Genomic DNA, 27517 nt, shown 5'->3' on the forward strand with positions numbered 1-27517 from the left:
ATGCTTGGAAGGATTTAGTGATATCCTAGACTTTGGTTGGAACAGCTATTGAATGCTGGGCCAAGATCAGTCTTCCGTCATGTATTTCAGGATACATCGGAATACGTACTCTGGTAATATCTTTATCGGGTGATAGAAGTGGTGCACCAAAGGCTGTAGCCTTTTGAAGGTCAGACTGAACGTACTGTGTGATGACAATTTTAGTATACCCACTGCAGGGATGTAATCTCTACAGAGTTGACTGTCACCTGCTCAGGTTTATGGAGGAAAAAAAAAAACAAAACACAGTTTTACTCCTCCGACAGCATACATAAAAAAAGAATCAGGATGGAGTAGGTACCCTGCACCAAGAGCCCACTTACAGTCAACTCTGACAGAAATATCTAGTTTCCTTTGGCAGAGAAAAATGAGGGAAAGCAGCGCTGATCCAAAGAAAAACCTTTTAAATACTAAATTGGTAAAAGGCATTGTAGGAAGTTGGTTCTGTATGTGCTATTTCAAAGTAAGGAATAGCATGCACAGAGTCCAAGGGTTCCCCTTAGAGGTAAGATAGTGGCAAAAAGAGATAATACTAATGCTCTATTTTGTGGTAGTGTGGTCGAGCAGTAGGCTTATCCAAGGAGTAGTGTTAAGCATTTGTTGTACATACACATAGACAATAAATGAGGTACACACACTCAGAGACAAATCCAGCCAATAGGTTTTTATATAGAAAAATATATTTTCTTAGTTTATTTTAAGAACCACAGGTTCAAATTCTACATGTAATATCTCATTCGAAAGGTATTGCAGGTAAGTACTTTAGGAACTTCAAATCATCAAAATTGCATGTATACTTTTCAAGTTATTGACGAATAGCTGTTTTAAAAGTGGACACTTAGTGCAATTTTCACAGTTCCTAGGGGAGGTAAGTATTTGTTAGGTTAACCAGGTAAGTAAGACACTTACAGGGCTTAGTTCTTGGTCCAAGGTAGCCCACCGTTGGGGGTTCAGAGCAACCCCAAAGTCACCACACCAGCAGCTCAGGGCCGGTCAGGTGCAGAGTTCAAAGTGGTGCCCAAAACGCATAGGCTAGAATGGAGAGAAGGGGGTGCCCCGGTTCCGGTCTGCTTGCAGGTAAGTACCCGCGTCTTCGGAGGGCAGACCAGGGGGGTTTTGTAGGGCACCGGGGGGGACACAAGCCCACACAGAAATTTCACCCTCAGCGGCGCGGGGGCGGCCGGGTGCAGTGTAGAAACAAGCGTCGGGTTCGCAATGTTAGTCTATGAGAGATCTCGGGATCTCTTCAGCGCTGCAGGCAGGCAAGGGGGGGGTTCCTCGGGGAAACCTCCACTTGGGCAAGGGAGAGGGACTCCTGGGGGTCACTTCTCCAGGGAAAGTCCGGTCCTTCAGGTCCTGGGGGCTGCGGGTGCAGGGTCTCTCCCAGGCGTCGGGACTTTGGATTCAAAGAGTCGCGGTCAGGGGAAGCCTCGGGATTCCCTCTGCAGGCGGCGCTGTGGGGGCTCAGGGGGGACAGGTTTTGGTACTCACAGTATCAGAGTAGTCCTGGGGTCCCTCCTGAGGTGTCGGATCTCCACCAGCCGAGTCGGGGTCGCCGGGTGCAGTGTTGCAAGTCTCACGCTTCTTGCGGGGAGCTTGCAGGGTTCTTTAAAGCTGCTGGAAACAAAGTTGCAGCTTTTCTTGGAGCAGGTCCGCTGTCCTCGGGAGTTTCTTGTCTTTTCGAAGCAGGGGCAGTCCTCAGAGGATGTCGAGGTCGCTGGTCCCTTTGGAAGGCGTCGCTGGAGCAGGATCTTTGGAAGGCAGGAGACAGGCCGGTGAGTTTCTGGAGCCAAGGCAGTTGTCGTCTTCCGGTCTTCCGCTGCAGGGGTTTTCAGCTGGGCAGTCCTTCTTCTTGTAGTTGCAGGAATCTAATTTTCTAGGGTTCAGGGTAGCCCTTAAATACTAAATTTAAGGGCGTGTTTAGGTCTGGGGGGTTAGTAGCCAATGGCTACTAGCCCTGAGGGTGGGTACACCCTCTTTGTGCCTCCTCCCAAGGGGAGGGGGTCACAATCCTAACCCTATTGGGGGAATCCTCCATCTGCAAGATGGAGGATTTCTAAAAGTCAGAGTCACCTCAGCTCAGGACACCTTAGGGGCTGTCCTGACTGGCCAGTGACTCCTCCTTGTTTTTCTCATTATTTTCTCCGGCCTTGCCGCCAAAAGTGGGGCCTGGCCGGAGGGGGCGGGCAACTCCACTAGCTGGAGTGTCCTGCTGGGTTGGCACAAAGGAGGTGAGCCTTTGAGGCTCACCGCCAGGTGTGACAATTCCTGCCTGGGAGAGGTGTTAGCATCTCCACCCAGTGCAGGCTTTGATACTGGCCTCAGAGTGACAAAGGCACTCTCCCCATGGGGCCAGCAACATGTCTCGGTTTGTGGCAGGCTGCTAAAACTAGTCAGCCTACACAGATAGTCGGTTAAGTTTCAGGGGGCACCTCTAAGGTGCCCTCTGTGGTGTATTTTACAATAAAATGTACACTGGCATCAGTGTGCATTTATTGTGCTGAGAAGTTTGATACCAAACTTCCCAGTTTTCAGTGTAGCCATTATGGTGCTGTGGAGTTCGTGTTTGACAGACTCCCAGACCATATACTCTTATGGCTACCCTGCACTTACAATGTCTAAGGTTTTGTTTAGACACTGTAGGGGTACCATGCTCATGCACTGGTACCCTCACCTATGGTATAGTGCACCCTGCCTTAGGGCTGTAAGGCCTGCTAGAGGGGTGTCTTACCTATACTGCATAGGCAGTGAGAGGCTGGCATGGCACCCTGAGGGGAGTGCCATGTCGACTTACTCGTTTTGTCCTCACTAGCACACACAAGCTGGCAAGCAGTGTGTCTGTGCTGAGTGAGAGGTCTCCAGGGTGGCATAAGACATGCTGCAGCCCTTAGAGACCTTCCTTGGCATCAGGGCCCTTGGTACTAGAGGTACCAGTTACAAGGGACTTATCTGGATGCCAGGGTCTGCCAATTGTGGATACAAAAGTACAGGTTAGGGAAAGAACACTGGTGCTGGGGCCTGGTTAGCAGGCCTCAGCACACTTTCAATTGTAAACATAGCATCAGCAAAGGCAAAAAGTCAGGGGGCAACCATGCCAAGGAGGCATTTCCTTACACAACCCCCCCCCAAACGAAAGAGGATGAGACTAACCTTTCCCAAGAGAGTCTTCATTTTCTAAGTGGAAGAACCTGGAAAGGCCATCTGCATTGGCATGGGCAGTCCCAGGTCTGTGTTCCACTATAAAGTCCATTCCCTGTAGGGAGATGGACCACCTCAACAGTTTAGGATTTTCACCTTTCATTTGCATCAGCCATTTGAGAGGTCTGTGGTCGGTTTGAACTAGGAAGTGAGTCCCAAAGAGGTATGGTCTCAGCTTCTTCAGGGACCAAACCACAGCAAAGGCCTCCCTCTCAATGGCACTCCAACGCTGCTCCCTGGGGAGTAACCTCCTGCTAATGAAAGCAACAGGCTGGTCAAGGCCATCATCATTTGTTTGGGACAAAACTGCCCCTATCCCATGTTCAGAGGCATCTGTCTGCACAATGAACTGCTTAGAATAATCTGGAGCTTTTAGAACTGGTGCTGAGCACATTGCTTGTTTCAGGGTGTCAAAGGCCTGTTGGCATTCCACAGTCCAGTTCACTTTCTTGGGCATTTTCTTGGAGGTGAGTTCAGTGAGGGCTGTCACAATGGATCCATATCCCTTCACAAACCTCCTGTAATACCCAGTCAAGCCAAGGAATGCCCTGACTTGAGTCTGGGTTTTTGGAGCTACCCAGTCCAGAATAGTCTGGATCTTGGGTTGGAGTGGCTGAACTTGGCCTCCACCTACAAGGTGGCCCAAGTAAACCACAGTTCCCTGCCCTATCTGGCATTTGGATGCCTTGATAGAGAGGCCTGCAGATTGCAGAGCCTTCAAAACCTTCTTCAGGTGGACCAGGTGATCCTGCCAGGTGGAGCTAAAGACAGCAATATCATCAAGATAAGCTGTGCTAAAGGACTCCAAGCCAGCAAGGACTTGATTCACCAACCTTTGGAAGGTGGCAGGGGCATTCTTTAAACCAAAGGGCATAACAGTAAACTGATAATGCCCATCAGGTGTGGAGAATGCTGTTTTCTCTTTTGCTCCAGGTGCCATTTTTATTTGCCAGTACCCTGCTGTCAAGTCAAAGGTACTTAAGAATTTGGCAGCACCTAATTTATCTATGAGCTCATCAGCTCTTGGAATTGGATGAGCATCTGTCTTGGTGACAGAATTGAGCCCTCTGTAGTCCACACAAAACCTCATCTCTTTCTTTCCATCTTTGGTGTGAGGTTTGGGGACTAAGACCACTGGGCTAGCCCAGGGGCTGTCAGAGCGTTCAATGACTCCCAATTCCAGCATCTTGTGGACCTCCACCTTGATGCTTTCCTTAACATGGTCAGACTGTCTAAAGATTTTGTTTTTGACAGGCATGCTGTCTCCTGTGTCCACATCATGGGTACACAGGTGTGTCTGACCAGGGGTTAAGGAGAAGAGTTCAGGAAACTGTTGTAGGACTCTCCTACAATCAGCTTGCTGTTGGCCAGAGAGGGTGTCTGAGTAGATCACTCCATCTACTGTGCCATCTTTTGGGTCTGATGACAGAAGATCAGGGAGAGGTTCACTCTCTGCCTCCTGATCCTCATCTGTTACCATCAACAGATTGACATCAGCCCTGTCGTGGAAGAGCTTAAGGCGGTTTACATGGATCACCCTCTTGGGGCTCCTGCTTGTGCCCAGGTCCACCAGGTAGGTGACCTGACTCTTCCTTTCTAGTACTGGGTAAGGGCCACTCCATTTGTCCTGGAGTGCCCTGGGAGCCACAGGCTCCAGAACCCAGACTTTCTGCCCTGGTTGGAACTCAACCAGTGCAGCCTTTTGGTCATACCAAAACTTCTGGAGCTGTTGGCTGGCCTCAAGGTTTTTGGTTGCCTTTTCCATGTACTCTGCCATTCTAGAGCGAAGGCCAAGTACATAGTCCACTATGTCCTGTTTAGGCTCATGGAGAGGTCTCTCCCAGCCTTCTTTAACAAGGGCAAGTGGTCCCCTTACAGGATGACCAAACAGAAGTTCAAAGGGTGAGAATCCTACTCCCTTCTGTGGCACCTCTCTGTAAGCGAAAAGCAGACATGGCAAGAGGACATCCCATCTCCTTTTGAGCTTTTCTGGGAGCCCCATGATCATGCCTTTTAATGTCTTGTTGAATCTCTCAACCAAGCCATTAGTTTGTGGATGGTATGGTGTAGTGAATTTATAAGTCACTCCACACTCATTCCACATGTGCTTTAGGTATGCTGACATGAAGTTGGTACCTCTGTCAGACACCACCTCCTTAGGGAAACCCACTCTGGTAAAGATACCAATGAGGGCCTTGGCTACTGCAGGGGCAGTAGTCGACCTAAGGGGAATAGCTTCAGGATACCTGGTAGCATGATCCACTACTACCAGGATATACATATTTCCTGAGGCTGTGGGAGGTTCCAGTGGACCAACTATGTCCACACCCACTCTTTCAAAGGGAACCCCCACCACTGGAAGTGGAATGAGGGGGGCCTTTGGATGCCCACCTGTCTTACCACTGGCTTGACAGGTGGGGCAGGAGAGGCAAAACTCCTTAACCATGTTGGACATATTGGGCCAGTAGAAGTGGTTGACTAACCTCTCCCACGTCTTGGTTTGTCCCAAATGTCCAGCAAGGGGAATGTCATGGGCCAATGTTAGGATGAACTTCCTGAACAGCTGAGGCACTACCACTCTCCTAGTGGCACCAGGTTTGGGGTCTCTGGCCTCAGTGTACAGGAGTCCATCTTCCCAATAGACCCTATGCGTTCCATTTTTCTTGCCTTTGGACTCTTCAGCAGCTTGCTGCCTAAGGCCTTCAAGAGAGGGACAGGTTTCTTGTCCCTTACACAGCTCCTCCCTTGAGGGTCCCCCTGGGCCTAAGAGCTCAACCTGATAAGGTTCAAGCTCCAAAGGCTCAGTTCCCTCAGAGGGCAGAACTTCTTCCTGAGAAGAGAGGTTCCCTTTCTTTTGCTGTGTTGCAGTTGGTTTCCCAGCTGACTTTCCTGTTCTCTTGGTAGGCTGGGCCATTCTTCCAGACTCCAGCTCTACTTGTTCACCCTGTGCCTTGCATTGTGCTCTTGTTTTCACACACACCAGTTCAGGGATACCCAGCATTGCTGCATGGGTTTTTAGTTCTACCTCAGCCCATGCTGAGGACTCCAGGTCATTTCCAAGCAGACAGTCCACTGGGATGTTTGAGGAGACCACCACCTGTTTCAGGCCATTGACCCCTCCCCATTCTAAAGTAACCATTGCCATGGGATGTACTTTTCTCTGATTGTCAGCGTTGGTGACTGTGTAAGTTTTTCCAGTCAGGTATTGGCCAGGGGAAACCAGTTTCTCTGTCACCATGGTGACACTGGCACCTGTATCCCTCAGGCCCTCTATTCTAGTCCCATTAATTAAGAGTTGCTGTCTGTATTTTTGCATGTTAGGCGGCCAGACAGCTAGTGTGGCTAAATCCACCCCACCCTCAGAAACTAGAGTAGCTTCAGTGTGGACCCTGATTTGCTCTGGGCACACTGTTGATCCCACTTGGAGACTAGCCATACCAGTGTTACCTGGATGGGAGTTTGGAGTGGAATCTTTCTTGGGACAGGCCTTGTCTCCAGTTTGGTGTCCATGCTGTTTACAGCTATGACACCAGGCCTTTTTGGGATCAAAGTTTTTACCCTTGTACCCATTGTTTTGTGAAGAGGCTCTGGGCCCACCCTCCTGTGCAGGTTTTTGGGGGCCTGTAGAAGACTCTTTACTATTTTTAGTTTTGGTTGTCTCATCACTCTTCCCCTGGGGAGTCTTTGTGACCCCTTTCTTTTGGTCACCCCCTGTTGAAGTCTTGGACACCCTTGTCTTGACCCAATGGTCCGCCTTCTTTCCCAATTCTTGGGGAGAAATTGGTCCTAGGTCTACCAGATGCTGATGCAGTTTATCATTGAAACAATTACTTAACAGGTGTTCTTTCACAAATAAATTGTACAGCCCATCATAATTACTTACACCACTGCCTTGAATCCAACCATCTAGTGTTTTCACTGAGTAGTCAACAAAGTCAACCCAGGTCTGGCTCGAGGATTTTTGAGCCCCCCTGAACCTAATCCTGTACTCCTCAGTGGAGAATCCAAAGCCCTCAATCAGGGTACCCTTCATGAGGTCATAAGATTCTGCATCTTGTCCAGAGAGTGTGAGGAGTCTATCCCTACACTTTCCTGTGAACATTTCCCAAAGGAGAGCACCCCAGTGAGATCTGTTCACTTTTCAGGTTACACAAGCCCTCTCAAAAGCTGTGAACCATTTGGTGATGTCATCACCATCTTCATATTTAGTTACAATCCCTTTAGGGATTTTCAACATGTCAGGAGAATCTCTGACCCTATTTATGTTGCTGCCACCATTGATGGGTCCTAGGCCCATCTCTTGTCTTTCCCTTTCTATGGCTAGGATCTGTCTTTCCAAAGCCAATCTTTTGGCCATCCTGGCTAACTGGATGTCCTCTTCACTGGGGCTATCCTCAGTGATTTCAGAGGTGTTGGTCTCTCCTGTGAGGGAACCAGCATCTCTGACTATTATTTTAGGAGTCAGGGTTTGAGGGACCCTGTCCTCCCTAGATAGGACCGGTAGGGGGGAATTTTCCTCCAAGTCACTATCCTCTTCCTCTGAGTTGCCACCCTCAGAGGGGTTGGCCTTTTCAAACTCTGCCAAAAGCTCCTGGAGCTGTATTTTGGTAGGTTTGGGGCCCATTGTTATTTTCTTTATTTTACAGAGTGACCTTAGCTCCCTCATCTTAAGATGGAGGTAAGGTGTGGTGTCGAGTTCCACCACAGTCACATCTGTGCTAGACATTTTGCTTCTAAAAGTTGGAATACTTTTTAAGAATCTACAACTGGTTCTAGAATCTAATTCAAACTTTTACAAACTTTTAAACTCTAAAAGAAATGCTAAACAGGATCTAACCCAAGGCCCTAGCAGGACTTTTAAGAATTTAGAAAACTTTTCAAATTGCAAAAATCAATTTCTAATGACAATTTTGGAATTTGTCGTGTGATCAGGTATTGGCTGAGTAGTCCAGCAAATGCAAAGTCTTGTATCCCACCGCTGCCACCAATGTAGGAAGTTGGTTCTGTATGTGCTATTTCAAAGTAAGGAATAGCATGCACAGAGTCCAAGGGTTCCCCTTAGAGGTAAGATAGTGGCAAAAAGAGATAATACTAATGCTCTATTTTGTGGTAGTGTGGTCGAGCAGTAGGCTTATCCAAGGAGTAGTGTTAAGCATTTGTTGTACATACACATAGACAATAAATGAGGTACACACACTCAGAGACAAATCCAGCCAATAGGTTTTTATATAGAAAAATATCTTTTCTTAGTTTATTTTAAGAACCACAGGTTCAAATTCTACATGTAATATCTCATTCGAAAGGTATTGCAGGTAAGTACTTTAGGAACTTCAAATCATCAAAATTGCATGTATACTTTTCAAGTTATTGACGAATAGCTGTTTTAAAAGTGGACACAGTGCAATTTTCACAGTTCCTAGGGGAGGTAAGTATTTGTTAGGTTAACCAGGTAAGTAAGACACTTACAGGGCTTAGTTCTTGGTCCAAGGTAGCCCACCGTTGGGGGTTCAGAGCAACCCCAAAGTCACCACACCAGCAGCTCAGGGCCGGTCAGGTGCAGAGTTCAAAGTGGTGCCCAAAACGCATAGGCTAGAATGGAGAGAAGGGGGTGCCCCGGTTCCGGTCTGCTTGCAGGTAAGTACCCGCGTCTTCGGAGGGCAGACCAGGGGGGTTTTGTAGGGCACCGGGGGGGACACAAGCCCACACAGAAATTTCACCCTCAGCGGCGCGGGGGCGGCCGGGTGCAGTGTAGAAACAAGCGTCGGGTTCGCAATGTTAGTCTATGAGAGATCTCGGGATCTCTTCAGCGCTGCAGGCAGGCAAGGGGGGGGTTCCTCGGGGAAACCTCCACTTGGGCAAGGGAGAGGGACTCCTGGGGGTCACTTCTCCAGGGAAAGTCCGGTCCTTCAGGTCCTGGGGGCTGCGGGTGCAGGGTCTCTCCCAGGCGTCGGGACTTTGGATTCAAAGAGTCGCGGTCAGGGGAAGCCTCGGGATTCCCTCTGCAGGCGGCGCTGTGGGGGCTCAGGGGGGACAGGTTTTGGTACTCACAGTATCAGAGTAGTCCTGGGGTCCCTCCTGAGGTGTCGGATCTCCACCAGCCGAGTCGGGGTCGCCGGGTGCAGTGTTGCAAGTCTCACGCTTCTTGCGGGGAGCTTGCAGGGTTCTTTAAAGCTGCTGGAAACAAAGTTGCAGCTTTTCTTGGAGTAGGTCCGCTGTCCTCGGGAGTTTCTTGTCTTTTCGAAGCAGGGGCAGTCCTCAGAGGATGTCGAGGTCGCTGGTCCCTTTGGAAGGCGTCGCTGGAGCAGGATCTTTGGAAGGCAGGAGACAGGCCGGTGAGTTTCTGGAGCCAAGGCAGTTGTCGTCTTCCGGTCTTCCGCTGCAGGGGTTTTCAGCTGGGCAGTCCTTCTTCTTGTAGTTGCAGGAATCTCCTTTTCTAGGGTTCAGGGTAGCCCTTAAATACTAAATTTAAGGGCGTGTTTAGGTCTGGGGGGTTAGTAGCCAATGGCTACTAGCCCTGAGGGTGGGTACACCCTCTTTGTGCCTCCTCCCAAGGGGAGGGGGTCACAATCCTAACCCTATTGGGGGAATCCTCCATCTGCAAGATGGAGGATTTCTAAAAGTCAGTCACCTCAGCTCAGGACACCTTAGGGGCTGTCCTGACTGGCCAGTGACTCCTCCTTGTTTTTCTCATTATTTTCTCCGGCCTTGCCGCCAAAAGTGGGGCCTGGCCGGAGGGGGCGGGCAACTCCACTAGCTGGAGTGTCCTGCTGGGTTGGCACAAAGGAGGTGAGCCTTTGAGGCTCACCGCCAGGTGTGACAATTCCTGCCTGGGAGAGGTGTTAGCATCTCCACCCAGTGCAGGCTTTGTTACTGGCCTCAGAGTGACAAAGGCACTCTCCCCATGGGGCCAGCAACATGTCTCGGTTTGTGGCAGGCTGCTAAAACTAGTCAGCCTACACAGATAGTCGGTTAAGTTTCAGGGGGCACCTCTAAGGTGCCCTCTGTGGTGTATTTTACAATAAAATGTACACTGGCATCAGTGTGCATTTATTGTGCTGAGAAGTTTGATACCAAACTTCCCAGTTTTCAGTGTAGCCATTATGGTGCTGTGGAGTTCGTGTTTGACAGACTCCCAGACCATATACTCTTATGGCTACCCTGCACTTACAATGTCTAAGGTTTTGTTTAGACACTGTAGGGGTACCATGCTCATGCACTGGTACCCTCACCTATGGTATAGTGCACCCTGCCTTAGGGCTGTAAGGCCTGCTAGAGGGGTGTCTTACCTATACTGCATAGGCAGTGAGAGGCTGGCATGGCACCCTGAGGGGAGTGCCATGTCGACTTACTCGTTTTGTCCTCACTAGCACACACAAGCTGGCAAGCAGTGTGTCTGTGCTGAGTGAGAGGTCTCCAGGGTGGCATAAGACATGCTGCAGCCCTTAGAGACCTTCCTTGGCATCAGGGCCCTTGGTACTAGAAGTACCAGTTACAAGGGACTTATCTGGATGCCAGAGTCTGCCAATTGTGGATACAAAAGTACAGGTTAGGGAAAGAACACTGGTGCTGGGGCCTGGTTAGCAGGCCTCAGCACACTTTCAATTGTAAACATAGCATCAGCAAAGGCAAAAAGTCAGGGGGCAACCATGCCAAGGAGGCATTTCCTTACAGGCATGGTGTGAAATGTAAAGTTAAAAAAAAAAAAAAAGTTCCAGCCCATAAATGCATGTGATAAAAGAAAGAGGAAAGGGCCGAACCTCTGATTGTGGATCCTACCACAAAGATGGAAAAATAGCTGGTGGCCCATTTACTAACACAAAAGGATAATGGACGGAGTGCTGACAATGCAAATACTCACCCCCAGTCACAGATCTGGGTTTAATCCATCGTTTTTTTGCTGCCCATGCCATTCCAGTTTGGACCCAGCCATATGCAAATCAGTCTTGACCCTGTTCCCCATGGGAACAGTCCAGCCCGAACTGCCAGGCCAGGTCTTCCCTGGACTGGAAACAAGCATCCTGGGACCGGTTTCGGGGTTTCACCCCTCATCAGCCAGGCTAGCTTGAATCCAGTGGCATGGGAAGCACGGGACCCACGTCTGGGCATACCCTTCCCACTTAGGGCGACATTAGCAACACATAAGGATGATGGACGGAGTGCTGACAATGCAAACATTCACCCCCAGTCACAGATCTGGGTTTAATCCATCGTTTTTTTGCTGCCCATTTACTATACTTCGTGCGCTTGCAGGTACCAGGCTCCTAATGCGGCAACGTGTCGTCTTCAATGTTGGGTTACACGCTACGGAACCAATTTCAGTTTATTTTCCATTATTTAAAAGGCACGTGTTAATTAGGCAGTAAAGCTAACATTTGGGTTTGAAATGCATTTTTAATTGCCTGATGGGTTTTGTTATTTAGTTTATAAATTTGGTTTATATTTTATGAAATCTGAAAAGAAAATGTTGCTTTACATTGTATTCTTATTCTTTTTTGGATGTCTACATTTTAAAAGTGCTCCAGGATCCAGAAAGTGAGTGGAAATATTTAGTGCCTTTGAATATTAACGAAGATTCCATTATACAGAAACTCACTTCTAGTCCACGGCATTGACTCAAGCTCAGCTGATCGTGCATTTCTTTTACCTCATGGCTCTGTCCTAGGTTGGCCAAACCTCTGCTGTAGTACACACATGCGGCTCAGCTGCCAGAATCCCCTCGGCTTCGAGCATGGAGTTCAGTTCAGCTGATCATGCCTCTATGCCAAGCCTAACATGTCTGTGTGCCTGACTGCCCAGACTTCTTCTCTAGTGCTAAAAAGGGCTCAAGCTAGACTGATCATGTCCCTAGGCTGCAACCTTCCTCTCAGCAGGGCTGATTAGGCCTCAAATAGTAAACTGTGCTCACATAATCTACCCTCTGCTCAACCCCACCAGCACAGCTAGGTGTTGGACTGATTCTGACACCTCCCCCCGCAAAAAAAGTTCCCCAATAGAGTTCTGTACTTCGTACATAAAAACCAAGGGTATTGGAGTTTGTAAAAGTTATAATACTATATTAATTCCTGTGTTGTAATACATTAGGGTTGGGTCAGTGTCGGTCACATGTTAAGCATGCTAGAAAAGTGCATGACTTTCTGGGTTATATTAGGTGATCCGGAAACACGAGTAACTACCATTTTTTCCATCATACCACAGAATTTGTCAACTAACTCGCTCTTGCCCAACAAGCAATTCAGAAAGAAATTGCACAAAACAACCTTCCCAAAGCTCTAGCAGTAATTTCACTGGGTTCTTGGAAATATTCCAATCAGTAGCATCCCGCAACGTAGTTCACTGGGAAAACAAGTCGGAAATCTTGCCAAAGTACATGTATATTCATTCTCATTCATTCTCTCTCTCAGACAGTGATCCTTCAGGCTCTCATATTGCTGACCTTACTATATTAGAGTAACAACAACAAATAACAGCTCACTGCCAAGTGAAGACAATCTCTTGAGACATAAGTCACAGTTTTGTACATTTTTCAGATTGCCTCACTCTTTCTCTCCCTCTCACACATACAAGACAGTGCTCCTTCAAGCTATGACATTGTGGACATCACTACACATTAGAGTAATAAAAACAGATAATAGCTCACTGCCAAGTGAAGAAACCAATCTCTTGGAACGAGTAAACTTTGAACGGTAGGCCCAAGTAGAATCTGAGCCCTGAATGTTCTTCATCTGCCAAACTTCAGTTTGAAAACACTTTTTGCATTGCCTCTACTGTAGCCCAGCTGTTTTACACCTTTAACTTTTGTATATGCGTATCTCTCCATCATGTTCATTGTCTTGCATCCCCTGTGAAACTTACCTTAACATCAGCAATAAGGGCATCCTCATCTTCAATGCCAGTGGGCACACACTTCTTGTGCAACGGCAACGACTCAAGCTTCTCGACGAGGCTGCGCAGCCCTTCCAGTTCAAAGTCTGTCAAGTAAATCGGAGAATTGTCCTTGGGGGCTCCAGCAAATGACATCTCTGTGGGAATGGTCCGCTCACTGCTGCCATGCGAGCTGGCAGACTCAGATGATTCTGTGGACACCATCCGCTTCAGGGTAAGTGGGGCATCGCGAGTGCACTTTCCTATGTCAAGCTTCGGCACCACTATCCCAGAGCGACCGTTCGACACAGGGTTGGTCAGGATGCAGCGTCGGGAACTTGGCTTCTTGTATTCCTCTTCAACCACATAGTCTTCGTCATCGTCATCATCATCGTCCTCCTCCTCTTCTTCCTCATCCTCATCTTCCTCCTCGTCTTCAGACTGGTCCTCATCCTTTACATGCCGTTTCCTTCCAGATTCCGATCCATTCAGTTCCAGATCTAGAGGATAGGTACAAAAAAATGTGCTGAGGAATCCGGCAATTTATAACACTCCATGCTTTTGCCTTATCTTGGAATTACATATGAATTGTATGGTTAAGCAAAAAAAAAAAAAAAAACGTAACTTTGGAAGCAATCCTTTATGACTAGTACTAGATATTCCTGTAGATTCCTTATATTTTCAAAATACAAAGCAGGACTATGATTGCACAAAGATAATTTGGATATGAAAGTCAAGGATCCAAGGTAGATCCAGAAAGACACTCTACACCCAGGTGTTTGTTTCAGCCACATTAAAAACAAAACAAAAAAAACACAAAAGCAGAGAAACTTCAAAACTTTAGAAGAAAATGAAATTATTTCATTATTAAATTATAATTACAATAATAATTAATTATAATTAAATTATCTAGAAGAGAGGAATTATGGTTAATGATTCATTTTTTTTGTGATGGCACTTGATTGGAGATGGGACTTTTGAGGTCTATTGTGTGGGATTTGTATTTTTCAGTGTTGGCTGAAGCTTCCTTGTGCTAATAATTTCACAGTGGCACAGCAAACCGACTGAAATCTCTTAACAAGAAAGATGAGTCTTTCACAACTTTTAGAACCTCACAAGGTTAGCATTAGCACGCAAGAAGAGACGAAGGCTGCTGCCACTGAGAAAGTCTTGTCACCTACTTTAGCAGTTCTATTGTTCGGAACCGACCCAGAACTGTGAGCCAGACTGAAAATGGTGAAAAAGCGGATAACAATTAAATGTTTTTGCTAAGAACAAGTAAAGGGCTCTATGGCAAGATATGCCAATCTTTGATTAACCAGGAGCGAATGTAGTACTGTTGTTGATTCTTTGGATGGTGGACAGGGTATTAGTGATGTATAACAAGGCATGGGAGAGCAGGCGGCACCTGGGCACTATGAGGGAGGCGCATATTGTCATGCTGCCTAAACCGGACAAGGATGCTACAAACGTGACGTCCTACCACCCCCTTTCGATGCTCAATGTCAAACTACTCAGTAAAATCTTGCGCCTCGGGTGCTGAAGCATTTGCCGCAGCTGGTACGCGAGGACCAGTGTGGGTTTATACCACATCAGAATACCCTATATAGCTTAAGGAGGCCATCATTGGTCATGCCACCCCCATTATGGAGAACGATCAATACGCACTGGCACTGCTTGATATTGTACACGCATTTAATTCCTTGTTGAGGGAATTCTTGTGGAAAGTCAAATATTGGTGAGCGGTACATTAAATGGGTGCAGTTGTTACTCAGCACCCCCGTGGCGAGAGTGAGGGTGGGTGGGACAGTGTTGCTGCACTTTTCTTTATATTGGGGGACAAGACAGGGCTGCCCATCATCTCCCTTACTTTTTGTGCTGGTAATGGAGACCCTGGCAAGCAAGCTGTGTACTATGCTGCAGGGTTGGGAGAACACAAATTGGGGAGACCACTCGTGGTCTCCTTATATGCGGATGATGCATTGGTCTAGCTGTGACCGTGCTAAGAGTGTCCTTTATCTTGGGACCAGAATTACGCATGGGACGAAAAAGTTTGAGGTTGCAAATATAGGTAAAAGTACTGGAGGGGTTAAGGCGGGAGTGAAACTGTGGAACACTCTGCAGTTGTTTTTGAGGGGTACGTTGGCGATGGTTAAAATGATGGTACAACCAGCATGCCTATATGTATCCCAGGGGACATTGTTCGAGGTCCCTAGAAAATACTTTGTGGAATTAGATTAACTGATTGTAGACCTTCAATGGGCCTCGGGGAGGAAAAGGGTTAGCATTGCCACTCGTGCCCATGGAGGAGGGGGCGTGGTCTTGAATGACCTTGTCTGGATCTTTACTGCCCTGCGGCAGTAACAACATGCGGTACACTGGTTGAACAACAACGAGAATTGGGAGTGGAGGTATCCTCTGCCTGAGCATCGAATGATAGGGGCAGGGGTTCCAGCCTTGATGCCTTATGTGGTCGGTCAGGTGTATCGAGTGTGGGGGAAAGCAGTCAAACTCGCAGCGTGGAGGGCCCCTTATGCGCCACATGTGTGTATCTGGGCGTTGCACCAATTTGAGAGCATTGCACAGACAATGTCAGTCGAAAGATGGCGTGCTGGTGGGTGTGGAACTTTCTGGGACTTATACCCAAATGATAGGTTTATCACATAGGCAAATGCAATACTCTCTTCTGATGTGGGAAGTGGCCAGTTCTTGCAGCTTGCAAAACTTGTGGCGGCGGCCTGTGGGATTTGGCCTTCCTTCCCAGAGGCCCCTCGGGAATCGCAGATGTTGGGAACTCTGTTGCATATGGCTGGGGTTGGAGGATGATCTTGCAAATCTACAGGGCACCGAGGCAGGATCTGCTGCTGTGCAATTTACTGGTACACGCCAAGTGGCATGAGATACTCTAAGCTCCTTTATGGGAACAGGAATGGGAGTGAGTTTACGAAGGGTGAAGGGAACCTCTATCAATGTGAGGTTTAAATTGTTCCAGTATAATGTGGTATACCTCACCCAGAGTACGCTGTATGAAATATACCCAGTGAGATCTTCCTCCTGCCCCCGTTGTGTGGGCAGAGAGCTTACTTTCTCCATGTGTTGTGGGGATGTCTGAGCCTGGTTACCTTAGGGGAGACGATTGTAAAATCCATAAATGCGGACACAGGGTGGTCCATTACTAGTGATGTCGGGCAGTGCCCGACCAAAAAGAAAAAAGGAGCTAAGTAAGAGGTTCCTCATTTTGCGTCTGGTGCTGGCCAAGCGCAGAATAGCCATTAGATGGATGTCTCCTTTTGCACCGAAGGTGGCTGACTGGTTGAGAGATATGGCTCAATGGGTGGTGGCAAAAGGAAGCCACATGCGGAAAACGGCAATAAACTTACCGATGACCTGTAGGCTTGGGCAGCAGTGTTGCTGAGCTCTTGGAACCCCCAGATGCTCTGCTCCCTTGAGTGCGGAGCGCCCGTGGGCGAGGAGGAGCTGTCTGACTGCGGAATGTTACTGTAACTCTGCTTATGGACAAATACACCTACTCCACTAAATAGGCCTAATCATTGCACCACATTTTTGTTTTTCCACTGTGCAGTTTAGAATAGAGACATGTTCTGTTAGAGCCGATTGGGGATGTGGGGGGGTTGTCTTAGACTTTACATTGCCTGTCACTATGTTTCTTCCAAGTGATACAGATGTCATGTTTAAGTTCGTAAATGCCAAAAAACAACCAACAGAAAACCGGTGATGCCATTGGCAAAGCTCGTAGGTGCCCTATTGATGCCACCGACTTCAGAAGTAGCTTTGAGGCCAGTATGAGCCACGATGGAAGGTGACAGTATGAGCAACTTCAGACGAAGGTACATCAAAGAGTAAATTGGAAATGTAGCAACCACTGGTTTTCAAGTACTGCAACCTGCTCTGCAGAGTCCCCATAGGAAGGAATCCTGACCTCTCTAACCTCCGGCAGAAATGGATCAGACTCTGAAGATGAAGAGGATATTTCTTTGCCCGCCTGTGCTTGTTGCGGGAAGAATGATGTTCCTACTTATGATGGGCCTAGAATAGGATGTCATTCTCATCAACCTGCATTGCAATTTACAACAAGCCTTTACAACGGTGATCATAATTAGTTTTCTCTCCTCCTAACTACTTTGTGGTGCATGACAGCACATATATTAAATGACACGTGGTTGAGTGCATTATCCAAACATCAAAGATGGATCATAGCAAGGTCTGAGACGGTCATCTTATGCTTACAAGAACCTCAAAGTTTAAAATCCTTGTACTGTGGCAGGGGGGCTTAAAGAAAGGAACTGATGACAACCTCAAGGTGATACCTTATGCAGCATCTGTCATGTTTGGTCCAGTCTCTGAGTGGCTCTCCCAGCATCACAGCAGTACCATCTGGTGATGGAAGACCACCATGGGATGGGAAAAAAATTCCAGATCAATTCTGCCACCTAGGATGCGCTCAATTGAGGAATCCGCACGAGCGACCATCCAAAACAAAACGTGTGCCTCGTTGTCATTTTAGTACAGGAGCGTTAGGAAAAAGTACCATCACACTCTAAGTTGACATACCAGCCAACTCCTTGCATGGTACAGGCTGTGCATAAAGGCACAAAGGAAGCAGCAGTAACTACCTTATTTTAGCGGCGGCAGCTAGATAGATGAGACAGAAAAGTGAACTAGTGGCTCTTACCAATGCTGAGCGATTCCTTCTGGTACTCTTTGGTGAGGTGAGATCGGCGCGTCATGCAGTACACGTAGCGCTCTAGGACGTACCAGCACATCTCATAGTAGTACGGATAGCGGAACTTATTCGGCACCTGGAGAGAAAAAAAAGCATAAGATTCCCTTAGATCATTCACCATTGCGATGGAAAATTAGCGTCTCCATGAGGGCAGCATGTCATGACTGATGTTTGTTTGTAAATTTGGGGTGCTAATATTAAAGAGCTCAACAGGAGTTGTCTGTGCCCCAGGTTAACAATTAGAAACACTGATTTATTTAGGTGTGTAGATTTCAATACACAAATGTTTACTGTATGAGGGTAGTGTAGGAAGTTGGCTCTGTATACACTATTTCAAAGTAAGGAATAATATGCACAGAGTCCAAGGGTTCCCCTTAGAGGTAAGATAGTGGCAAAAAGAGATAATACTAATGCTCTATTTTGTGGTAGTGTGGTCGAGCAGTAGGCTTATCAAAGGAGTAGTGTTAAGCATTTGTTGTACATACACACAGGCAATAAATGAGGAACACACACTCAGAGACAAATCCAGCCAATAGGTTTTGTTATAGAAAAATATATTTTCTTAGTTTATTTTAAGAACCGCAGGTTCAAATTCTACATGTAATATCTCATTTGAAAGGTATTGCAGGTAAGTATTTTAGGAACTTTGAATAATCACAGTAGCATATATACTTTTTACATAAAACACAATAAGCTGTTTTAAAAGTGGACACAGTGCAATTTTCACAGTTCCTGGGGGAGGTAAGTTATTGTTAGTTTTAGCAGGTAAGTAAATCACTTACAAGTCTCAGGTTTGGGTCCAAGGTAGCCCACCGTTGGGGGTTCAGAGCAACCCCAAAGTTACCACACCAGCAGCTCAGTGCCGGTCAGGTGCAGAGGTCAAAGAGGTGCCCAAAACACATAGGCTTCAATGAAGAGAAGGGGGTGCCCCGGTTCCGGTCTGCCAGCAGGTAAGTACCCGCGTCTTCGGAGGGCAGACCAGGGGGGTTTTGTAGGGCACCGGGGGGAACACAAGTCAGCACAAAAAGTACACCCTCAGCAGCGCGGGAGCGGCCGGGTGCAGTGTGCAAACACACGTCGGGTTTTCAATGATGTTCAATGAGAGACCAAGGGATCTCTTCAGCGGTGCAGGCAGGCAAGGCGGGGCTCCTCGGGGTAGCCACCACCTGGGCACGGGAGAGGGCCTCCTGGGGGTCACTCCTGCACAGAAGTTCCGTTCCTTCAGGTGCTGGGGGCTGCGGGTGCAGGGTCTTTTCCAGCCGTCGGGACTTTAGGTTCAGGCAGTCGCGGTCAGGGGGAGCCTCGGGATTCCCTCTGCAGGCGTCGCTGTGGGGGCTCAGGGGGGACAACTTTGGTTACTCACGGACTCGGAGTCGCCGGAGGGTCCTCCCTGAGGTGTTGGTTCTCCACCAGTCGAGTCGGGGTCGCCGGGTGCAGTGTTGCAAGTCTCACGCTTCTTGTGGGGAGTTGCAGGGGTCTTTAAATCTGCTCCTTTGAAACAAAGTTGCAGTTCTTTTGGAGCAGTGCCGCTGTCCTCTGGAGTTTCTTGTCTTTCTTGAAGCAGGGCAGTCCTCTGAGGATTCAGAGGTCGCTGGTCCTTTGGAAAGCGTCGCTGGAGCAGGTTTCTTTGGAAGGCAGAAGACAGGCCGGTAAGACTGGGGCCAAAGCAGTTGGTGTCTTCTGTTCTTCCTCTGCAGGGGTTTTTCAGCTCAGCAGTCCTCTTCTTCTTGTAGTTTCAGGAATCTAAATTCTTAGGTTCAGGGAAGCCCTTAAATACTGAATTTAAGGGCGTGTTTAGGTCTGGGGGGTTAGTAGCCAATGGCTACTAGCCCTGAGGGTGGGTACACCCTCTTTGTGCCTCCTCCCAAGGGGAGGGGGTCACATCCCTAATCCTATTGGGGGAATCCTCCATCTGCAAGATGGAGGATTTCTAAAAGTTAGAGTCACTTCAGCTCAGGACACCTTAGGGGCTGTCCTGACTGGCCAGTGACTCCTCCTTGTTATTCTCATTATTTCCCCCGGCCTTGCCGCCAAAAGTGGGGCCGTGGCCGGAGGGGGCGGGCAACTCCACTAGCTGGAGTGCCCTGTGGTGCTGGAACAAAGGGGGTGAGCCTTTGAGGCTCACCGCCAGGTGTTACACCTCCTGCCTGGGGAGGTGTTAGCATCTCCACCCAGTGCAGGCTTTGTTACTGGCCTCAGAGTGACAAAGGCACTCTCCCCATGGGGCCAGCAACATGTCTCGGTTGTGGCAGGCTGCTGGAACCAGTCAGCCTACACAGATAGTCGGTTAAGGTTTCAGGGGGCACCTCTAAGGTGCCCTCTGGGGTGTATTTTACAATAAAATGTACACTGGTATCAGTGTGCATTTATTGTGCTGAGAAGTTTGATACCAAACTTCCCAGTTTTCAGTGTAGCCATTATGGTGCTGTGGAGTTCGTGTAAAACAGACTCCCAGACCATATACTCTTATGGCTACCCTGCACTTACAATGTCTAAGGTTTTGCTTAGACACTGTAGGGGCACAGTGCTCATGCACTGGTGCCCTCACCTGTGGTATAGTGCACCCTGCCTTAGGGCTGTAAGGCCTGCTAGAGGGGTGACTTATCTATACTGGCATAGGCAGTGAGAGGCTGGCATGGCACCCTGAGGGGAGTGCCATGTCGACTTACTCATTTTGTTCTCACCAGCACACACAAGCTGGCGAGCAGTGTGTCTGTGCTGAGTGAGGGGTCTCCAGGGTGGCATAAGACATGCTGCAGCCCTTAGAGACCTTCCCTGGCATCAGGGATCTTGGTACCAGAGATACCAGTTACAAGGGACTTACCTGGATGCCAGGGTGTGCCAATTGTGGATACAAAAGTACAGGTTAGGGAAAGAACATTGGTGCTGGGGCCTGGTTAGCAGGCCTCAGCACACTTTCAATTCAAAACATAGCATCAGCAAAGGCAAAAAGTCAGGGGGTAACCATGCCAAGGAGGCATTTCCTTACAGGTAGGTTTCAATATTGGGGCATAAATGGTGCTGCAGTTAACAGGAAGTTCATTGGGAGACTTCTGTGAGGCGGTCACTACTTGAATAGCTTGAATACAGGACAGTACTCAAGAGCGTTGGCTGAGCTGGGTGTACTGGTTTCAGTCCTTTGGGTGACTCATTCGGGTGTGCGGGGTTTAATATCGGGGTGATTTATCTGGATGGGAAAATTGTGGGGGGAAATTGGTGCCATAGTTCATGGCTGTGATTATTTGGGAGAGCTGTGGGAGGAAGCTGACACTGAAATAGCAGAGGGCTGCACAAGAGTAATATGGTTAATTTTAGGTCCCAGTGATGGCTTACAAGAGGATGCTGTGGGTCAGGAGTGAAGTGTACTGCAAGAGCGGTAGGTGGTCTCAGTGTTGGAGTAGTGTGTCCATCACCCTGGAGATTTCTGCAATCGCACTGCCAAGTCCCCTCTCTTTCCAGACATAGTGGAAGGCCATGCTTGCAGACTGCAGCACAGGATGGATTAAAAAAAAAAAAAAAAAGCCCAAAACCATGTGCGAGCCACTTGTGACTCAGCCTTTAGAGAGTTCACAGGTATCCATTTCCTCATTCCCCAACTTCCCATTGAGAGAGGTTGGTGGTAAACTGGACAGATGGGTAAGTGTGAAGTGTGGAAAGTATAAATGTGACAATAATGAATGAGGAACATTTACTGACGTGAACTGCGGAACCTCCATCATGGGCGTTGTTAGAATAAAACGTTCTCAGCATGACTTGATAAAGCTATGCTAGTATAACATGTGCATAATGGAGAATTTACCTCTCCTTTACTCCGTGACCTCTTATACCTCTGTCCGTGACCTTATAGGCGGCACAGAGGGAGGCCGTGTGCGTCAGAGGAGCTATGGTTCCTGTGAATCACACAATTATGTGAGCCACTCGTGCTTTTTACATCTTTCCTTAGTCGGAGGGAACTGTGAAAGCCTATAATTCACATTAGGAATAAAAACGCCTCAGCCAGCAGCCAACCTTTGCAGTCCGGCTGTGAAACCCGCTTTGGGAAAAACAGCAAAGTAGCAACATTTCCATAAAAACATTTTGGTGTCAACCTAATGAAGGAAGCCGGCTCTTTATAGGATATATCAAACTGAGATACATTGTGCAAAAAGCCCATGGCAACCCTTACGAGTGGACAGGACTTGCTATGCAATCCCGAAGTGCTCTATTAGGAGGTATTGTAGGCGAGCAGCCTTAGGCTTAACACAGAGGAGTGTGAGACACGTGCAAGTATACACACCATCAAAAAAATGAGACGACTCAAGGAGATCCACAACAATTTACAAAAATAACAAATATCTTAATATATATTTTAGCACCAGAATACGTTCGTTCAAGTAAGTATGTTTTGTAAGAAATATCTTAACAGTTTTGAAAAGTCAACATTTAGTGTAATTTCTGAAAGCTGAAATGCAATCCTATGGAGGAAATGAAATACGGAAAATCAGGTAAAGTACAGCAACTTCATAGACCAGTCTCCTGGACTTTAGGCAAGGGTCAGGACCACATCAAAAGGTCACACTGGGTGGCCGGGTGCAGCGGTGTAGTAGGGTATTGGGTGCCAAATGTTACTTTAAGGGGGATCGGTCCGGTTGAAAAGATGCTGCAGGTAAGGACTGGGTGGTGCAGTCTGGGGGAACCACTGAGTGGGTTCCAATTTTGGGATATCCGAGAACGTGGGGACACCTTCAGTCTGCTTCTCCATGGGTCAGTGGCGACTGGTATAGAAGTGTACTGAGGCCTCTAGTTTTCTCCATGGGGGCAGTCACGGTTTTGGGGGTGGGGACTGGGGGAGGGAGTGTCATGCATGCTGAGGCTGCAGGCAGAAGGTCCACGTGGTCAAGTCTGGGGTGGACTTAGTCTCTGAAGGGCTGGGAAACCACGCTGGCACAGCTAGTCCACTTCGACTCGAGCTGTGCGGCACGGGTGCAGTGGTGCTTCCAGGCGTCTGTTTTTTGGCAGTCCGGAGTCCTTGCACGTTGTCTTGGGGTGCTTGCAGATGCACAGAAGCAGCTCTGCTGCTTCATGGGAGTTCCTGAGTCTTTTTAGAAGGCAGGAGGTCTCCCCACGCTCGGGGGCACAGCAGCTGCAGGATGAGACCACTTTGGCGTAATTCGGCAGGAACAGCAGACAGGGCAGCATGGCTGGGTCCAGGTCAGGTGCTTCTTCCTTTGCTTTTGCGGCTGTTCAGTGTCCTTCATAGGTCAGCAGGAAACTGATTTCCTGGTGTAGGGCCTCCCCTCAATACTGCACTTGGGGTTGTTTTGGTGAGTGTAGGGTAGTAGCCAAAAGGATACTTCCCCCGGGGGTCACCACACCCTTTATATGACTACGTCCTGTTCAGGCAGCGCACCTTAGGGGTAGGATTGACCTGAGGCGTGGATACACCTTCTGAATACTACATTTCCTGCCTGTCCAGGTGCCAAATGGGCCCTGGGGTAAGGGGGTTGGCATCTCCCTTGCGAGGGAAGCTAGATCTGCATATTAAGGACAGCGAGCCTCTTTGAAGCCTCCTGCCTTGGAATGCAGATCATCCTATTCAGTGGGGTGTGTAACGCCTCTCCCAGAGCAGGCTTTGTGGTCAACCGCCTGAGAGGAAAGGCCCTCACCCTAGGAGGTCAGCCCCTTGTCTGGTGGTGGTCGACTGGCTCAAACTAGTCAGTCCACACACGGATAGTTGGTAGTGTTTCAGAGAGCACCTCTAAGATGCCTGTGGAAGTATTAATAAACGTGCCACTGGCACTAGTGAGGGCTTATTAATATGAGATGTTTGATACCAAACATCCCTGGTTTCAGTGAAGCCATCATGAGCTGGGGAACCCGTAATGACCAGTGTCCAGCACATGTACTTTAAATGGCTTCCCTGTTCAGTCACTAGGTCTAAGTATCGACAAAATATAGCAGGGGCATGTCTGCAACCAGAACCCAGCTTCCTACACTAAGCTCCCAGGGTTCATGCAGTGCCGCTATCCATTTTTATTGTTGGTTGAACATCCCACATAACGTTTGCCCCTTGAAGAGCATGTCCAAGATTTTGGATTTGACCTTTATGGCTCAAGACTGCAGCTCCCACAGGTGGAAGCCTGACTGGAGACATCCGTAGCCAAATCTAGGTTGGTTGCTGATGCCTTGACTCCTTTCTTGACCATAGTCTTCGCTTCCTCCCGCCTATCATCTGGGATCAGGTTACTTGTGAGCTATCATGCCACATCTAGCAGGCATAACAACCAAGGATGGCCAAGGCATTTGCAGCTTTGATGAAAGATGCTGCAAGCTGAACTGACCCTACGGTCCAGGTTGTCAATCCACTGCCCATCTCTGTCCAGTGGTGCAGATGCTCATGTGACTGGATTCTGTAAGCACATTCGTACCACTGACAATGCTGGGATCCAGTTTCAGATGGCCCGCCAAACAGAATGGGGAAAAGTCTGAGTCTCAATATTTTTTCTCTAGTTAGGACACTATTGCTGGAACACTAGCCGACAGCCTCATTAATACCTGCCCAACCGACCATACTTAATTTGAACTTTGTGGTTTTGCAAGACTGGTCTTTAGACTCGTAAAGGAAATACTGTTCCACTGATAACATGGGGAGATGCAATTTCTTAGATTTCTATCAATGCTCGAAAGCAAGCTATGCCATCTGGAAGAGAGCCAAGGTGTATAGGCGATTCGTCTACCTCCTGTGGCACAATGTAATCTTCCCACTCCTTCCCAGCTTCTGGGAGCACATCCGCTTCTTCCATCTCTGGCAATTGATCAGAATCTGATGTGTCTTGCTCGTCTATCTCCTTGGGTGTTTGTAAATGGGGAAGTATCCCATGGAGGTGTCACCAAAATTGCAGGAGGTAGAGGTGATGAAGGCAGTGTAGGGACTCGTGGCGGTGGTATGATTGGTGGTGGTAAACTGAAAGCTGTACAATAGGATGCTGAAGTAGTAGTCTTTGAAAGGGTCCATCTGTTGCAGAATTATCATGAATGCAGAAGCAAACATCTGTTGCTGGGACGAATACTGTTGATGCCACTCCTGTTCCCAAAACAATTCCTCCTGAATCTCATGCATGTAATGGACAATTACAAAATTTAGTTACACAGGACTGTATGCCACATCAGAAGTGCTGCCCTTGTCATAACATCAGCAGCAATTTCGGATTCCAAAATCTGAATGAGAAGGAAATTGGGCACTTATTATGGTGAAATGGTGACTGGAATGCAGAATGCTGACACGGCCTGAGTCAAGTTCGTTATTGGTTCAGTCACCAATAGTGACAAGAGAATTGCCACTAACTGGTTCGACAATGATGGTATGATTCTCTATGGTCTTGTCAACGAAGAGCGCCTCACTGTTTTTGCAAAGTGACCCCTTTGAGTGATCATTCCCAGTTATCCATTTATTGGGGGGGCTCAACCACTGGTAATCTTGAATAATCACAATAGCATATATACTTTTTACATAAAACACATATAGCTATTTTAAAAGTGGACACAGTGCAATTTTTACAGTTTCTAGGGGATGTAAGTTGTTAGTTCTTGCAGGTAAGTAAACCACCTACGGGGTTCAAATTGGGGTCCAAGGTAGCCCACCGTTGGGGGTTCAGAGCAACCCCAAAGTCACCACACCAGCAGCTCAGGGCCGGTCAGGTGCAGAGTTCAAAGTGGTGCCCAAAACACATAGGCTTCAATGGAGAAGGGGGTGCCCCGGTTCCAGTCTGCCAGCAGGTAAGTACCCGCGTCTTCGGAGGGCAGACCAGGGGGGTTTTGTAGGGCACCGGGGGGGGGGACACAAGTCAGCACAGAAAGTACACCCTCAGCAGCGCGGGGGCGGCCGGGTGCAGTGTGCAAACAAGCGTCGGGTTTTCAATAGGTTTCAATGGGAGACCAAGGGGTCTCTCTAGCGATGCAGGCAGGCAAGGGGGGGGCTCCTCGGGGTAGCCACCACCTGGGCAAGGGAGAGGGCCTCCTGGGGGTCACTCCTGCACTGGAGTTCCGATCCTTCAGGTCCTGGGGGCTGCGGGTGCAGGGTCTTTTCCAGGCGTCGGGATTTTGGATTCAGACAGTCGCGGTCAGGGGGAGCCTCGGGATTCCCTCTGCAGGCGTCGCTGTGGGGACTCAGGGGGGACAACTTTGGTTACTCACAGTCTCTGAGTCGCCGGGGGGTCCTCCCTGTAGCGTTGTTTCTCCACCAGTCGACTCGGGGTCGCCGGGTGCAGTGTTGCAAGTCTCACGCTTCTTGCGGGGATTGCAGGGGTCTTTAAATCTGCTTCTCTGGAAACAAAGTTGCAGTCTTTGTTGAACAGGGCCGCTGTTCTCTGGAGTTTCTTGGTCTTTTGGAAGCAGGGCAGTCTTCTGAGGATTCAGAGGTCGCTGGTCCTGGGGAAAGCGTCGCTGGAGCAGTTTTCTTCTGAAGGAGGGAGACAGGCCGGTAGGGCTGGGGCCAAAGCAGTTGGTGTCTCCGTCTTCTCTGCAGGGGTTTTTCAGCTCAGCAGTCCTCTTCTTCGTAAGTTGCAGGAATCCGAGTTCCTAGGTTCAGGGGAGCCCTTAAATACTAAATTTAAGGGCGTGTTTAGGTCTGGGGGGTTAGTAGCCCTGAGGGTGGGTACACCCTCTTTGTGCCTCCTCCCAAGGGGAGGGGGTCACATTCCTATCCCTATTGGGGGAATCCTCCATCTGCAAGATGGAGGATTTCTAAAAGTTAGAGTCACCTCAGCTCAGGACACCTTAGGGGCTGTCCTGACTGGCCAGTGGTGACTCCTTGTTATTCTCATTATTTCCTCCAGCCTTGCCGCCAAAAGTGGGGCCGTGGCCGGAGGGGACGGGCAACTCCACTAGCTGGAGTGCCCTGTGGTGCTGGAACAAAGGGGGTGAGCCTTTGAGGCTCACCGCCAGGTGTTACAGCTCCTGCCTGGGGGAGGTGATAGCATCTCCACCCAGTGCAGGCTTTGTTACTAGCCACAGAGTGACAAAGGCACTCTCCCCATGTGGCCAGCAACATGTCTCGAGTGTGGCAGGCTGCTAAAACCAATCAGCCTACACGGGTAGTTGGTTAATGTTTCAGGGAGCACCTCTAAGGTGCCCTCTGGGGTGTATTTTACAATAAAATGTACACTGGTGTAGGAAGTTGGCTCTGTATGTGCTATTTCAAAGTAAGGAATAGCATGCACAGAGTCCAAGGGTTCCCCTTAGAGGTAAAATAGTGGTAAAAAGAGATAATACTAATGCTCTATTTTGTGGTAGTGTGGTCGAGCAGTAGGCTTATCCAAGGAGTAGTGTTAAGCATTTGTTGTACATACACATAGACAATAAATGAGGTACACACACTCAGAGACAAATCCAGCCAATAGGTTTTGTTTATAGAAAAATATATTTTCTTAGTTTATTTTAAGAACCACAGGTTCAAATTTAACATGTAATATCTTGTTTGAAAGGTATTGCAGGTAAGTACATTAGGAACTTTGATTCATTTCAATTGCATGTATACTTTTCAAGTTATTCACAAATAGCTATTTCAAAAGTGGACACTTAGTGCAATTTTCACAGTTCCTGGGGGAGGTAAGTTATTGTTACTTTTACCAGGTAAGTAAGACACTTACAGGGTTCAGTTCTTGGTCCAAGGTAGCCCACCGTTGGGGGTTCAGAGCA

General features: G+C 48.3%; 1 protein-coding gene across 3 annotated transcripts in view; it reads right to left on the reverse strand.

The window, feature by feature from the left end:
• The window catches only part of KDM2A (lysine demethylase 2A), a 448889-nt gene that overhangs the window by 237807 nt on the left and 183565 nt on the right, over positions 1 to 27517 (reverse strand). For all 3 annotated transcript variants that reach the window (XM_069232944.1, XM_069232943.1, XM_069232945.1), the window contains 2 exons: positions 17792 to 17918; positions 13090 to 13598 (listed from right to left, as the gene is read on the reverse strand). In XM_069232944.1, coding sequence (XP_069089045.1) covers positions 13090 to 13598; positions 17792 to 17918 — 636 coding nt within the window. The remainder of the gene's footprint in view (positions 1 to 13089; positions 13599 to 17791; positions 17919 to 27517) is intronic.

The sequence above is a fragment of the Pleurodeles waltl genome, chromosome 4_2 (assembly GCF_031143425.1).
Source record: "Pleurodeles waltl isolate 20211129_DDA chromosome 4_2, aPleWal1.hap1.20221129, whole genome shotgun sequence".
NCBI lineage: Eukaryota > Metazoa > Chordata > Amphibia > Caudata > Salamandridae > Pleurodeles > Pleurodeles waltl.